This window comes from Nannobrachium achirus (genome assembly GCF_963921795.1).
Source record: "Nannobrachium achirus genome assembly, chromosome: 6".
Taxonomy (NCBI): Eukaryota; Metazoa; Chordata; class Actinopteri; order Myctophiformes; family Myctophidae; genus Nannobrachium; species Nannobrachium achirus.
The window spans coordinates 28,287,835-28,301,875 of NC_137815.1; the positions used below are offsets into that span (position 1 = coordinate 28,287,835).

General features: G+C 45.5%; 1 protein-coding gene across 1 annotated transcript in view; it reads right to left on the reverse strand.

The window, feature by feature from the left end:
• The window catches only part of LOC308286965 (low-density lipoprotein receptor-related protein 1-like), a gene marked incomplete at both ends in the record, with an annotated part of 303,935 nt that overhangs the window by 22,406 nt on the left and 267,488 nt on the right, over positions 1–14,041 (reverse strand). The window contains 12 exons of the mRNA XM_080728087.1: positions 810–947; positions 3,818–3,958; positions 4,757–4,879; positions 5,109–5,231; positions 6,077–6,209; positions 7,112–7,218; positions 9,253–9,369; positions 10,481–10,606; positions 11,007–11,129; positions 11,911–12,030; positions 13,038–13,154; positions 13,926–14,019. Coding sequence (XP_080584213.1) covers positions 810–947; positions 3,818–3,958; positions 4,757–4,879; positions 5,109–5,231; positions 6,077–6,209; positions 7,112–7,218; positions 9,253–9,369; positions 10,481–10,606; positions 11,007–11,129; positions 11,911–12,030; positions 13,038–13,154; positions 13,926–14,019 — 1,462 coding nt within the window. The remainder of the gene's footprint in view (positions 1–809; positions 948–3,817; positions 3,959–4,756; positions 4,880–5,108; positions 5,232–6,076; positions 6,210–7,111; positions 7,219–9,252; positions 9,370–10,480; positions 10,607–11,006; positions 11,130–11,910; positions 12,031–13,037; positions 13,155–13,925; positions 14,020–14,041) is intronic.

Below are 14,041 nucleotides of genomic sequence, written 5' to 3' on the forward strand. Positions count from 1 at the left end.
AAGAGCAGAGGAGAACATTTTTCAACCAGACTGCAGCCCATAACACAATCACACATCGCACAAATCACACTAAAGTAGAGAAAATAGCAGATCTATAAGCTCACAACACCTCGCATTTGCGAGGCATTGTGAGCCTTTTGATTAGGCATCGCATGACTGAACCTGATTTTGAGATTTTGAGGTGGTTTGGGTTTGCTCAGGAAACTGAGAAACTTTCCCTTTCATGATTTTTCCTTATCATACAAGCAAAGTCTTGTTTTTTTCTACCATTTGAGACGTTTTGTAAATATGAAATAAAATGTTTTGAGTGTTTCCTGAGCATTCTAATTCCATTTCTAAATCTCAAAAACAGGTCGAAATGACCTGTTAGTCATGCGAGTGTTAACAACCAATCAGATTCAAGCATTCAACCAAGCTGTGTAATAAATCGTCTTAAAAATTATAATAAAAAAGGTCATTTTGGTCATTGTTTTTGTTCCCTACATAATGCAAATCAATTCAGTTTAATCTCGCTAGCCACTCAGTTTGGGGGTGAACTACTCCTTTAAGTCTGGATTCATAAGCGCATATGCATATCGTCGTTGTCAGGTGGAAACCTCGTATCTCCAAGTTTCAAATTTGTATGTCTTTTCGCAAAGTAAAGCCCTGCTTCATCATACAAGGCCGTCGCACAAAGGTAGTGAAAACAGCCGATCTACAAGCACACAACGCCTCGCTAGTTTAAATCATTTTTAAAATGACGATTTTGGACATACAAGGTTTTCACCCGACAACGACGATATGTTTAGGTGTAATGTGTACAACAGTACCTTCACATCTGTTGTGACCTCTGGCCTGAAAGCCAGGTTTACAGGAGCAGAAAGAGTCGCTGCCGTTGACCACACAGTGTCCCTCGTCTCCGTCCCCACACACCGTCCTGTTGCTGTGGCAGTCGTTCAGCACCGTGCCTGACAAGAGAGCACAGTGACAAGAATATTATGGAACATGCACCGTGCACTCACTCGGCATACACTTAACTCATTTGCCGCGATTGGTTTGCATTGTAACAGAAGAGGAAGCTACTCGGCGATGGAAAGCTCCTTTTTCAATCCGATTTTTGCGTTTGGAAACTTTGATCCAGTCTTTACACGCCTGGATTATGATCCCCGCCATTATCGTGCGCTTTGTGCGCGAACGTGTCCACGCGTTACCATAGCGCACAACTGGCTGTTTCCAATGTTTTTTTTGTAAACACTGGCATCCGCCAGTGTTTACTAAGCAGCCTGTCTACTACATGAGTCACGCACAGATCGTGCACAATGCGTGCACGTGCCCACGTTAAAAGGTAAGGACAATTTGGCAGCTGCTTAGTTCAGCTATGTTTGAAATGGCATCATAAAAGTTAACATACTCTGCCATAAATCAACGATCTTTCGGATCAGACTGCCATACTTTTCTTACCTTTTAACGTGGACATGTGTGTGTCCATCGTGCACGATCGTGCATGGCTCATGCACCAGGCGTGTGCACACCATTCACAGCTTTCAAACAAAAAAGATCAGCTTGCAAAACGATGCATGCATTGGCGAGTTAGCTTTAGCCGTGTTTACACTAACGGTCCCATTTGACAGAGGCACCCGTATAATATCCGACCAGCAAAAACAGAAATGTCCGCCCATCAAATGGGACCGGAAGCACTTTTTTGGGGGCACTTAGCAACCAAACGTTTTCGACTTTTGATTGTTTTATATCAATTAAAGCATATTAAATGATCTGGTTTCTCAGGCCTGACGGCCTGAAACAATGGCTTTTTCTCTGGATTCTCGGGTTGTTAATATTTGACAAGCACAAAGCAAGACAAGACTTTTCATGACTGAAAGGCAAGAAGGATTTCCGGATGACATCATCTCCCGATGGATCATGGGAATTTGAGTCTTTGCAACACCAACTGTGGTGATGAAGAGACTTAAAACATAAATATACGCCCTCTGTGCTCAACAGGTCCCGGCGGTGAATGTGTTAAACAGCAGAATCTGTCAGCACCACTGCCCTAAACCTGTAGTGTTGTTGTTAAAAGGAATAAACAAAGAAGCACCCGGGAGGAAGTGGACTAAGAAAGGGGAGGAGCAACCCATGCACCTCCATCTCAGAGACACTGTGTTCAAGACGTACACATTGAGCTGATCTTCTGGAAGTTTCCCATGTTTCCTAAAGCCAGGCCAGGATTAACACCTCTGAGGGCCCCTGGGCACTGAAGCTCCAAGGGCCCCCCTCTACGTACACGCTACAGGGCTCCAGACTAACTGTTTTCAGCATTTTAAAAAGTAGCTTAACGATATCAGCAGCCAGTGAACACACTTAAGACAATAACAGTCTGAGGTAAGAAACAGTGGCAGTGTGGCCACTGACAATCAAAATAAATAACAATGTACAAGCCATATCCTTCCCCAAAAAATGCTGCTGCTGCAGCGCTCATTGTGCGCTGCCAGGCAGGCAGCAGTATTCTCAACAATAAAACACACAAAATCGGGGGGTTGGGGGTATCATTTAATGTATTTCATTCGGATTAGATAACAACTAAATGGCTGGGGTTTTCTTTCTTTTTTTCTTTTTCTTTTTTTGCCACCCTGGAGGGCCCCCTGATGCCAAAGGCCCCTGGGCACGTGCCCAAAGTGCCCATATTGTAGATCCGGCCCTGCCTAAAGCAACCTCCAAAGGAGTATAGTACACTTTGCCTGTTTCTACACAAAAAAAGGAGCTGGTACCACCCCAAAATGTAGGTTTTTCCTTTGTTGGAGCGGTGCCTACCGCTCCAACAAAGGAAAAACCCAGTGGGTGTGTCAGTCTGTCTGTCCGTATGTATCAGTACGGCCTCAACAACTGCAATACCGCTGGGCAACCTAGCTTCAAGTGGCGCTGTTGAGCAGCCTAAGGCACCGCTCACTCCCGCTGGGGAGAGAGGGCGAGATCATTTAGTGACCTACAACCGGGTCGCGACGTGGTCGGTAGTTTTCAGCGACCGGGTCGCTAAATGGAGCGACCGGGTCGCTAAATCACCGACCACGGCACTAAAGCGAGCGACCGGGTCGCTAAATGGAGCGACCGAGTCGCTAAATCACCGACCCGGCACTAAAGCGAGCGACCGGGTCGCTAAATCGACCGACTGGGACGCTAATTCCATCGACCGGGACGCTAATTCCACCGACTGGGACGCTAATCCAGCGACCGGGTAGGTAAATCCACCGACCGGTGGTCGCTTCCACCGACCTACTAACCCTAACCCTAACCCTAACCCTAAACCTAACCTCAGTAACCTTACCTCAGTTAGGCTAACCTGCCACGCAACCTCCCGACCGTTACCTCAGTTAGGCTAACCTGCCACGCAACCTCCCGACCGGGTCGCTAAATCACCGACCGCGTCGCTAAATCACCGACCGCGTCGCTAAAGCGAGCGACCGGGTCGCTAAATCGACCGACTGGGGCGCAAAATCTTCCGACCGGGTCGCTAAATCTACCGACCTAAAACTGCAGGCAGGTCGCTAGATTTAGCGACCTGGTCGGTCGATTTAGCGGCGCGGTCGGTGATTTAGCGACCCGGTCGCTCGATTTAGCGACCCGGTCGCTGAAAACTACCGACCACGTCGCGACCCGGTTGTAGGTCGCTAAATGATCTCGCTCCTACTGCCGCTGGGTGGGATTTTTCTTTTTCTTTTTACTAATGTGTTCCCAGATGGCAAATCCAAAGGACTGAAATCAGTCATGGAGACTGAAAACTGTAACCCATGCATATCCACTATAATAATGACAAACATATAAGCGTCATTAAAGCCAAACAGACCTTTCTTGCTGCAGTTGAGCTCGTCAGAGCCGTAGTCCTCACAGTCGTTGAAGTAGTTGCAGCGCAGAGAGGAGCTGACACAGCGATCGTTGGAACAGCGGAACTCATCCTTCTGACACATGGATGTGGAGGGTATGGACTCTGGAGGAGCAACCATCACATGGGTTGAATACTTTAACCCAGGGTTCCCCAATAGGCGGCTACTGGGGGGCTACTGTCTGGCCCCCACCAACCCCAGTAATAATGGTGGTATAAGAGCAGCAACAACACTAGTATATCGTCGTTGTCGGGGGGAAACCTCGTATCTCCAAATGTGTACGTTCTTTCCCAAAGTAAAACCCTGCTTCATCATACAAGGCCGTCGCACAAAAGTAGTAAAAACAGCTGATCTACAAGCACACAACACCTCGCGTTGTGTGCTTGTAGATCGGCAGTTTTCACTAGTTTAAATCATTTTTAAAATGATAAATGCAAAACAAACGGTTTTGGACATACAAGATTTTCACCTGACAACGACGATATCTGAACTGTCGCTAGAGTAGTGGGAACGCCACCGTCGCCCCCTGCAATGTTGTGGCCCTCGGCTTGGTACCCTAGACATAATTCGGCCCTTGGGGAAAACTAATTGGGGAACCCTGCTTTAACCATTTAGGCCTAGAATTATTTTATACTTTAGTTATTGAAAAATAGCAGATATACAAGCTCACAGCACGGCACCGAGTGCCACGCTGCGGGATCTGCTATTTTTGAAAAATCGTCTTTTATATATCTTTTTAAAATAATTTGTAACTCAAATATTTGCTTCTGGGGGGGGGGGGTGTCCCTGGAATTTTTGAATAGCTAAAGCATAAAATAATTGTTAAAGTGGCTCAAATCTAAAGTGACGCAGATTTGCGTTCAGGTCTAAATGGGTTAATAAAAATCAATAAATAGACTCACGGCAGTTGAGCTCATCGGTGTTGTCCCCACAGTTGTTGACAGTGTCACATCTCTTGGACATGGGGAGGCACACACGGTCGTTGTGACATCGGAACGGCCTTGAGGGCGGGCACTGAAACTTCACTGTGGTGAGGAATATAGGAGAGAGAGAGAGAGAGAGAGAGAGAGAGAGAGAGAGAGAGAGAGAGAGAGAGAGAGAGAGAGAGAGAGAGAGAGAGAGAGAGAGAGAGAGAGAGAGATGACTGACAATGACAGATGGCCACCACCAGAGAACGCTGCCACTGTGTGGCTACAAATGTTATCTATCTAAACTACATTCCCCAGGGTTCTACCAGAGTAGTATTTTACTCACCACATTCCCCAGGGTTCTCGTCAGAGTTGTCTCCACAGTCGTCCTCGCCGTCACACTTCCAGCCCAGGGGCTTACACAGGGTGTTGTTACACTGGAACTCATCCAGGGGGCAGTGTCGACCCGCTGGCGGGGAGAGACAGAGGTGAGGAAGGACATACAGCAGAATAGTGGTGTATCAATCAGGACACTGGATCAAACACTGTATGTACTGTGACACTTCATTTGATTCATTATTAAACGTTATGAAGACATTTGATTTATTAGACATTATGAAGAAAAGGAAAACATGGCATACATGCTTTGTACAGTATGTATGCCACGTCAAGGATTAAAAACAAATTATACCAGAGACTTCTGTTTTGCCTTGGAGAATTTTGTCTATTTTATTTTAGTCTACTCGCCAATGGCAAGAAACCACTCCATTCTCATTGAAAAGCAGAGTCCACATTCATTGGTTGATTTAAAATTCAATGTCAGAGAAAGTCACACAAATAGCAAAAATAGTCAATGTTCTGCAAATGCCGGCAGAACGCGCTAAGTTTTGAAATGGAACATCTTTATGTATTATTTATTATGATTATTCTGCTGTTGAATTATCGCTGTACACTATTATGCTGCTGCAGTGTTTATTGTATTTTTATGGGTTTGTATTTTGAGTATTGCACAGAGGTTTGATTTCCGACCATTGCTATTTTTCTCCACAATGTTCTAAATGCTTAAATTATGCTTCAGAGTGAGTGCATTTGAGGCCTTGTAAATCTTCCTGGCATGCTTTGACACAGCATGCGTTCATGTGTGTGTGTGTGTGTGTGTGTGTGTGTGTGTGTGTGTGTGTGTGCCTGCATGTTTCTCACCACCACTGTCGCATTGTGTGTGTGTGTGTGTGTGTGTGTGTGTGTGTGTGTGTGTGTGTGTGTCTGTGTGTGTGTGTGTGTGTGTGTGTGTGTGCGCGCGCGCATGTTTCTCACCACCACTGTCGCATTTCTCTTCGTCGCTACCGTCCATGCAGTCGGCGTCTGCGTCACAGCGCCACCTTATGGGGATGCAGTGACCGTTCTTACACTGGAACTGGTCGCTGTCGCACTTCACATCACAGCCGTTCTACACGGAAAAATTATCCACCGACAACACATCTCTCATTAATAAGTGTTTTCTCACTTCAGTTTTTAAAACTTTAATTACAGTATATACTGGAAGTCAGTGGAGAGGTAATAGCTCAATATGACATCTAGCTGGGAGGGAATATATAAAAAATCAATCATGGGAGGGAATATATAAAAAATCAATCGTAAAGATTCGGCACTAGACGCCACCTTGAATTTGGCAATAAGTAACTGATGGTAATTTCACTGATTCAGTGGAATTCCCTGAGCACTAAAAGTTAGATTTACTTAGATTATTAGTGTGATATTTAGCACACCCAATAGTAACAGAATCCATTGAAAAATATTTTGTATCAATTATTTGGCGGTTCAAACCTATGCTGACCTGTCAACTTATTAAATGGTGCATTTATATACCGCTTTTATCCAAGGCGCTTTACATAGATTGTGCATTACAAACACCTATTCACACACACATGCATACACCAATAGCGGAGGAAACCATGCAAGGCACCAACCTGCTCAGCCCGGATTCAAACTGGGAACCCTTCGGGAACCCTTTGTGCTCTAATGACGGCTTCTCTACCCCTGAGCTACGCCTCCCCATATATTGTTGTTGTCGGGTGAAAACCCTGTATGTCCAAAACTGTTCGTTTTACATTTATCATTTTAAAAATGAACTAAACTAGTGAAAACAGCAGATTTACAAGCACACAACGCCTCACACCGCGAGGCGTTGTGTGCTTGTAGATCGTCTGTTTTCACTACTTTTGTGCGACGGCCTTGTACGATGAAGCAGGGCTTTACTTTGCGAAAGAACGTACAAATTTGAAACTTGGGAGATACAAGGTTTCCACCCGACATCGACAATATGTTTGTATGAAGTATATAGGCACCTACCTCATCTGAGCCGTCTGCACAGTCATGGTCTCCGTCACACTTCCAGCGCCCGGCGATGCAGCGTCCGTTGGTGCAGGAGAACTCACTCTCTGAACACTGGCGGGGCACTGCAGGAGGAGACGGGACAGAGGTCAGAGGTCAGGGGGCGTACGCTACGGTGGACAGAGGGAGGAGGAATACAAGAACGCTCGCCCCTAAACACGCTCGCCCCGCGGGTCAAATCTAGCCACCTTGGAACGGTCACTGTCACCAGGTATTCCTAAACGTAACCTCAGTAAAACTATGCCTTAACCCTAAACTTATTCCTAAACTTATAACGTCAGTAAAACGAATACGAGAAGAACCGCTGGGGTTGAGCGGTCCATGGAAAACATAGGGGCGAGTATGTTTTGGGGGCAAGCGTTCCGGTTGCAGAGTGGAGTCATCGTATGGAGGAGTCACACTCAGAAAACAGCTGACCCACAGCGTGTTGTGAGCTTGTAGGTCGGCTACTTTCAGCACACGATGCCATCCTGCAGCAAAGTATGAATCGGGACGCTTATGAGAGAAGTGAGCCGAGAGGAGAGGAGAAAAAGGGGAGGGGCTGCAGAGAGGAAGGACTGAAGGGGAGAGATAGGAAAACAGGAGATAGTTAACAGCCCAAAAATTAAAATGGATGGGGGCCATTGGGGGGGAGGGGGATATGAACCTATGAGATGTCCGATCATCCAGCAATACAAGAACGCATGTAGGATTCTAAGGAAGGGTGGAATTCAATTGAAAATAATACAGCATTACAGGAGGACTTGCGCACTACATGTGGGGAATTGGGAGGAGCTAGAGGGGATGGTGGGGGGTACAGTAGGGGACTGGGTGGGGAAAGCAGAGGGTAGCAGCCAGTGGGTGTTATGAGCTGCTAGGGTGAACAGACCTACCTCTAGCTCCGCCAACGGGCCAGTGTGTGAAATGCAAAATAGACATGAGATGATGGTGTGAGATGTGCAGAGCAGACGGCCACACAACAGATCAATGCAAACATGTTTTATCATAGTATCTACCAGCATGTGCTGTTGAACTAATATGGTATACATATGAATTCAACCACACACGTTGTTTACTGGGTACCATGCTTTATTACACGGCTTGGTTGCATGCTCAATTTTCCCCCAGTTATTATTATTATTTCTTTTTTGGTACATGTAAAGTGTCTTGAGACCTCACTGGCATAATGAAATCTTTTTGTTTGTATATTCTGTGTATTATTAATTTATGTATTAAGTAGCCGTGTAATAATAAGCAGGATAATGAACAGCGAGGTGAGTGTTTCTGAGAAATAAACCTGTTCAGGGTGATTCGAGAGCCTTCCACTTCTCATCGGGAGAGAACTGAATCACCCTGTCTAGGTAGATTTCCTCAATATTCCTTACCTTACATAATACACACACGCACTCATGCACACACAAACGCAGATCGACGATGCATCGCTTACCATCCAGAAAAAAAAAATCTGATTAATGACTGTTTTATACGACATCTCATGCAAGAATTGTTGTCTCTGTCGGGTGGAAACCTTGTGAAATAAATGTGCCACCTGTTTCGGCTAAAGTGAAGCCTCGAGTCTCCTCGTCCTCTATGCACAACACAACGCAGAGCGATAGCGAGGGTCTGCTGAGAAGTAGGCCCAGACCGGCTACAAACGCATCGTAGATCGGCTAATTTCACTACTTCTTAAACATTTGTTTTCTAATTTATGGAATTTCTTAGATTTTTATTTTATTTACTCATGCAATTACTTGGAAAAATCATTGCATTTTAGGGGGGAAAATATGCTTTTTTGGGAATGTTTTTAGAAAATGTTTTGAAATAATAATATTTAAAAACAAAATGTAGGAAACCAAAAATTAAGGGACCCATAAAAATCTGTCCGCGACCCACAAATGGGTCCCGACCCAGTGTTTGGGAACCAGTGCTGCATTAATTTACGAAACACAAAAAGTTAAAATATGGAGATGAGAGGTTTCTGCCCCCGACAGCGACGATATGACATCATTACTTTCATACAGACGATGACCAATGATCAGTGAGCGTGTCGTTCTGTACTGTGAGGACCTGATTGGGGACGGGACGGGGGGTACGGTGGGACAGGGGGTGAGGGGACCTACCGCACTTGTCCTCGTCAGAGTTGTCCCCACAGTCGTTGTCGTAGTCACACTGCCACCGGCCCGGCACGCAACGGTTGTTCTTGCAGCGGAACTGGTAGGGCTCGCACGTACGCTCGTCTGGGAAAAGCAAACAGAACATGAGCGGTATGTGGAAGGCACACCCACACTAGGACTGACATGCAGTAGGACACTTTTGGCACCTTTGGGTCAAAGGTCTGGACTGGAAAGGTAGGGTAAGTGATTTCACTTAAGTTTCAGTTTCAGTTTTCATGTAGGTGATCACGATTGGTTCCTCCAATCATGATCAAGTGGGGCCAGGCCTTGGTGCGCTTAAGGCCCACCCCACTCGACCATGATTGGAGGAAGCCCCACTCTATCCTGATTGGAGGAAAACTTGTCACCCAACAGTTTTGGTGGAGAAACTGAAACTGCTTCTTTTTCTCCTCACAGGAGATAAGGCTGAAGCCCAAATATGAACCAAACACTCTATATTAGTAACTAGTACTATCAGAACATAGACCCATTTTGTTTTTATTTGAATTAAATTAAATCACTTATACCTTTAAGTGCAATGTTTTATTGTCAATAAAGATGTCAAAGTCAAAATTAGCTGGACATGGACCCTGTCAACTACTTTATCATTTTATTGACCCGTTTAGAAATGTGCCTCGTTCAACGTCAGGCACCATGCGGCGTTGTTAACAGACAATGTATACGGGAATCTAATTGTTTAATGTTCCAGGGGTTCCCTAGCAGAAGTAATTACCGTAATGTAGCATCGGAATCATTCAAACCACTTTACCAATTTATAAATTGGCAATTCAAGTCATGTACAAGCATGTTGTACATCTGCTATTTTTGAAAATGTTTGAAAAAATATTGAAAATGTTTGAAAACTTTTGAATAATTTAGATTTATATATCGTCGTTGTCGGGTGGAAACCGTTTGTTTTGTATTTATCATTTTAAAAATGAGGTAAACTAGTGAAAACAGCCGATCTACAGTACAAGCACACACCTCGCGGTGCGAGGCGTTGTGTGCTTATAGATCTGCTGTTTTCACTACTTTTGTGCGATGGCCTTATGATGAAAGCAGCGCTTTACTTTGCGAAAAGATCCGTGGCACAAAACCTTTTCAGATGGGGGGGGGGGGGGGGGGTCCGCAGGCAAATACATATCAATTTGGGGGTCCTTGGCCCCCGAAAAAGAGAACTGCTGTCTCCTCGTACCACACTCCTCCTTGGGTTCATCGGAGGCGTCTCCACAGTCGTCCTCTCCGTCACACTTCCAGCGGGCCGGGATGCAGCGTCCAGAGTCCTTACAGCGGAACTCGTCCACACCACAGGTCATCTGGGCTGCACGGGGACCAAGGGAGAACAGGTCCAAAAGATACACAATGTTGAGAAGGAGGTGGGGTGGGAGGAGGGGTACAAGCGAAGTGTGTGTGTGTGTGTGTGTGTGTGTGTGTGTGTGTGTGTGTGTGTGTGTGTGTGTGTGTGTGTTAGGGCTGCAACAATCAATTTTCTTCGCAATTTGATTATTTCATCGATTACATTTGATGGAGATTGAGAAGCACTTTTATTTATGCCATAATTAAAAAGACAATTAATATAATATAATATTATAATATTATATAAGATTGGTTTATTCAAATAGATTTTTTTAAATAATCAGTTAAGTCTATTAGTTTGATCAACTGTTGCACCCCTAGTGTGCGTGTGTGCGTGCATGTGTGCAGTATAGCTGGGGCCTTACTGCAGTTGGCGGGCTCGTCGGATCCGTCCACACAGTCGTTGTCGCGGTCACACACCCACACCCGGGGGATGCAACGCTTGGTGATGGCACACTGGAACTGGTTGGGGGCGCAGGTCACCTCCGCTACACAACACAGGACACACAGAGTCACCCAAACATGGCAGAGTCCATTTACCAACTCTTTATGTTGAGGGAGGACAATAGAAATGAAAAGCCACCTTAAAAGGAACATGCTACCAGAGTCAGTACATGTTGTCTTTTTTTTTTTTTTTTTTTTTTCATTTACTGCTTTTCATCGTTTTAGCCTTTTTAGCGATTTTGATTTCAGTGGGTGGGGGCATGCGGACAAGCGGCTGAATATGTATTTTTCTTTATTACTATTTACAGTAACACCACTAGCCCCAGTCACATCTGCCCATGAACGACTGCGGTGCATCTTGGGAATGGGAAGCGGAAGGTCCTTCACATGAAAAGGTTTGAGAACCACTGACATAGTAGTCTCTCAAGAACAGACTAACTGAGCTCCAGTTAAGTGAAAATGACCTTTTCTTTGACGATGGCTGGCCAGATTGCTGACATAGAATAGGTTTTTCAAAAAACCTTAGAAGGATTCAAAAGACTTCGGGTCAAAGTCAGAATCGGGTCAAAATTCCAATTTTCAAGATTTTTCAAAAATAGCAGATCTACAAGCTCGTAGTGCGGCACTTCTTTGCCGCGCTGTGAGCTTGTATATCTGCTATTTTTCAAAAGTTAAAGCATAAAATAATGATACACAATAATGTGTACCCCTTCTACAATGACCTCGACCTGAAAGGTTTGGGAACCAGTGATTCAGCTGAACCTGCTGCATGTTGACAAGGAGTCCTTTAGTGGGAGTCTAGGGACGAGGGAACAGGTAACTTACGACAGTCTTTCTCATCCTCTCCCTCTCCACAGTTGTCCTGGCCGTTGCATCGGAAGATCCCCGGGATACAGCGACTGGGGTGTGTGCATTTAAACTGACTGGGTAGGCACACATGGATATCTGGATGTACAGACAGAGAGAGATGCATTTAAACTGACTGGGATACGGTATATACTGTATTTTTTATCCCACGATTTCTGTAACCCTTTTTTTCACCTGGTGTCAATTGTCTAATATAATCCTGGGCGCTGCAATCCCTCTGCCAACCTGGGGAGAGCAACGGACTGACCTCATCATGCTTCCTTCTATGCATGAGGAGTCCAAGCCGCTTCTTTTCACCTGACAGGGGGAAGATTCCCCGGTTGGACGTAGCGTGTGGAAGGAACACGTTATTCCAACCAGTTCCTTTCCCCTCCATCAGGCGTCCCCGGCTGGCCAGGGGGAGGAAGTAAAGAGACCAGGACTACAGCATGTTTTTTTTAAGAGGGTACTACCTACCCTAGGAGACACAGGGAGAACATACAAACTCCACACAGAAAGTTCCTTTTTGCCAACCCCACCTAGGCTATGGGCACTGATGACGTGGAGGAGAGAACACGCCCCCAGCGCCCAGCAGGGTTCCCCAATTAGTTTTCCCCAAGGGCTGAATTATGTCTAGGGTACCAAGCCAAGGGCCACAACATTGCAGGGGGCAACGGCGGCGTTCCCGCTACTCCAGCGACTGCGACAGTTCAGATATCGTCGTTGTCGGGTGAAAATCTTGTATGTCCAAAACCATTCGTTTTGCATTTATCATTTAAAAAATTATTTAAATTAGTGAAAACAGCCGACACAACGCCTCGCGGTGCGAGGCGTTGTGTGCTTGTAGATCGGCTGTTTTCACTACTTTTGTGTGACGGCCTTGTATGATTTGCGAAAGAACGTACACATTTGGAGATACGAGATTTCCACCCGACAACGACGATATACTAGTGTTGTTGCTGCTCTTATACCACCATTATTACTGGGGTTGGTGTGAGCCATTCAGTAGCCTCCCGCGGGCCGCATATTGGGGAACCCTGGCCTACAGCGTCCCAGATTTCCAAGCTCTAGAGGGGTTTGTGACTTTTTAAAAACAGCACGCGTACCGCAGTTGGCCTCGTCAGAGTTGTCCTGACAGTCGTTGTCTCCGTCGCAGATGTACGCTGGGTTGGTACAGATGCCCGTGCCACACTGGAACTGACCTGGCCTGCATTTAAACTCCGCTACAGGGAGGCAACACAACACAACACAACACCAACAGCATTACCACACCAGTGCATATGCAAGGGATAGCGGCTGATTATTGATAAATAAACCCAACAGGAGTTGACACTAACGGTTGCCCAACTGCCGTGGCAAGTGAATAAAACGTTCGGGCAAGTGAGGTTAGCTTTCAGGTTGCCGGATGGGCAAGTGCATTTCAAGTGGGGAAATATTATTGGCTATTAATTGATCAATGCTACTTTTTTACAAGTAGCACTAATTCTGTTTTTCAAAATGACTGTCGCCACTCGGCAGTCATCCATTGGATTTGATATTAATTCGTTCTACAAGCGCTTTATTCTAATGTGGAATGCGTGATGCATATAAGTGTTAAAATTAACTGTAATTCAAATTCCACCTATAATTTTATGAATGGGCATGACCTTTGAGCAAGTAGAGGATGACCTGTACTTGCCCGACGGTAAGGTGCCTCTGAGACCTTAGCATCAACCCTGTGATTAGACCGCAACACAATGTAATAACATCCTCAGCCACATTACTACATTACCTAACTACTTTTACAAAGTAACTTGTAGTCTACTGTATGTATGATTTGATCATTTTATTTTGGTGTCCTGCACACCAAGGGCCCAACCCTCATGGGTTTATAAGACACCACTTTATGCTTTATTGCAGTATATCCACATAATACATTCTATTACAGCTCAGAATTATACAGTGCTGTGTCTTCTCTCCCCAAGTTGACAAATAATGTTTCAGTCTCCACTCACGGCAGTCTGCAGGTTCGTCTGACCGGTCCCCGCAGTCGTCTTCCGTGTCACACTTCCACCAGAACGGAATGCACTTGTCGTTCTTGCATACATACTGATGGGAGAGACGCACAGGC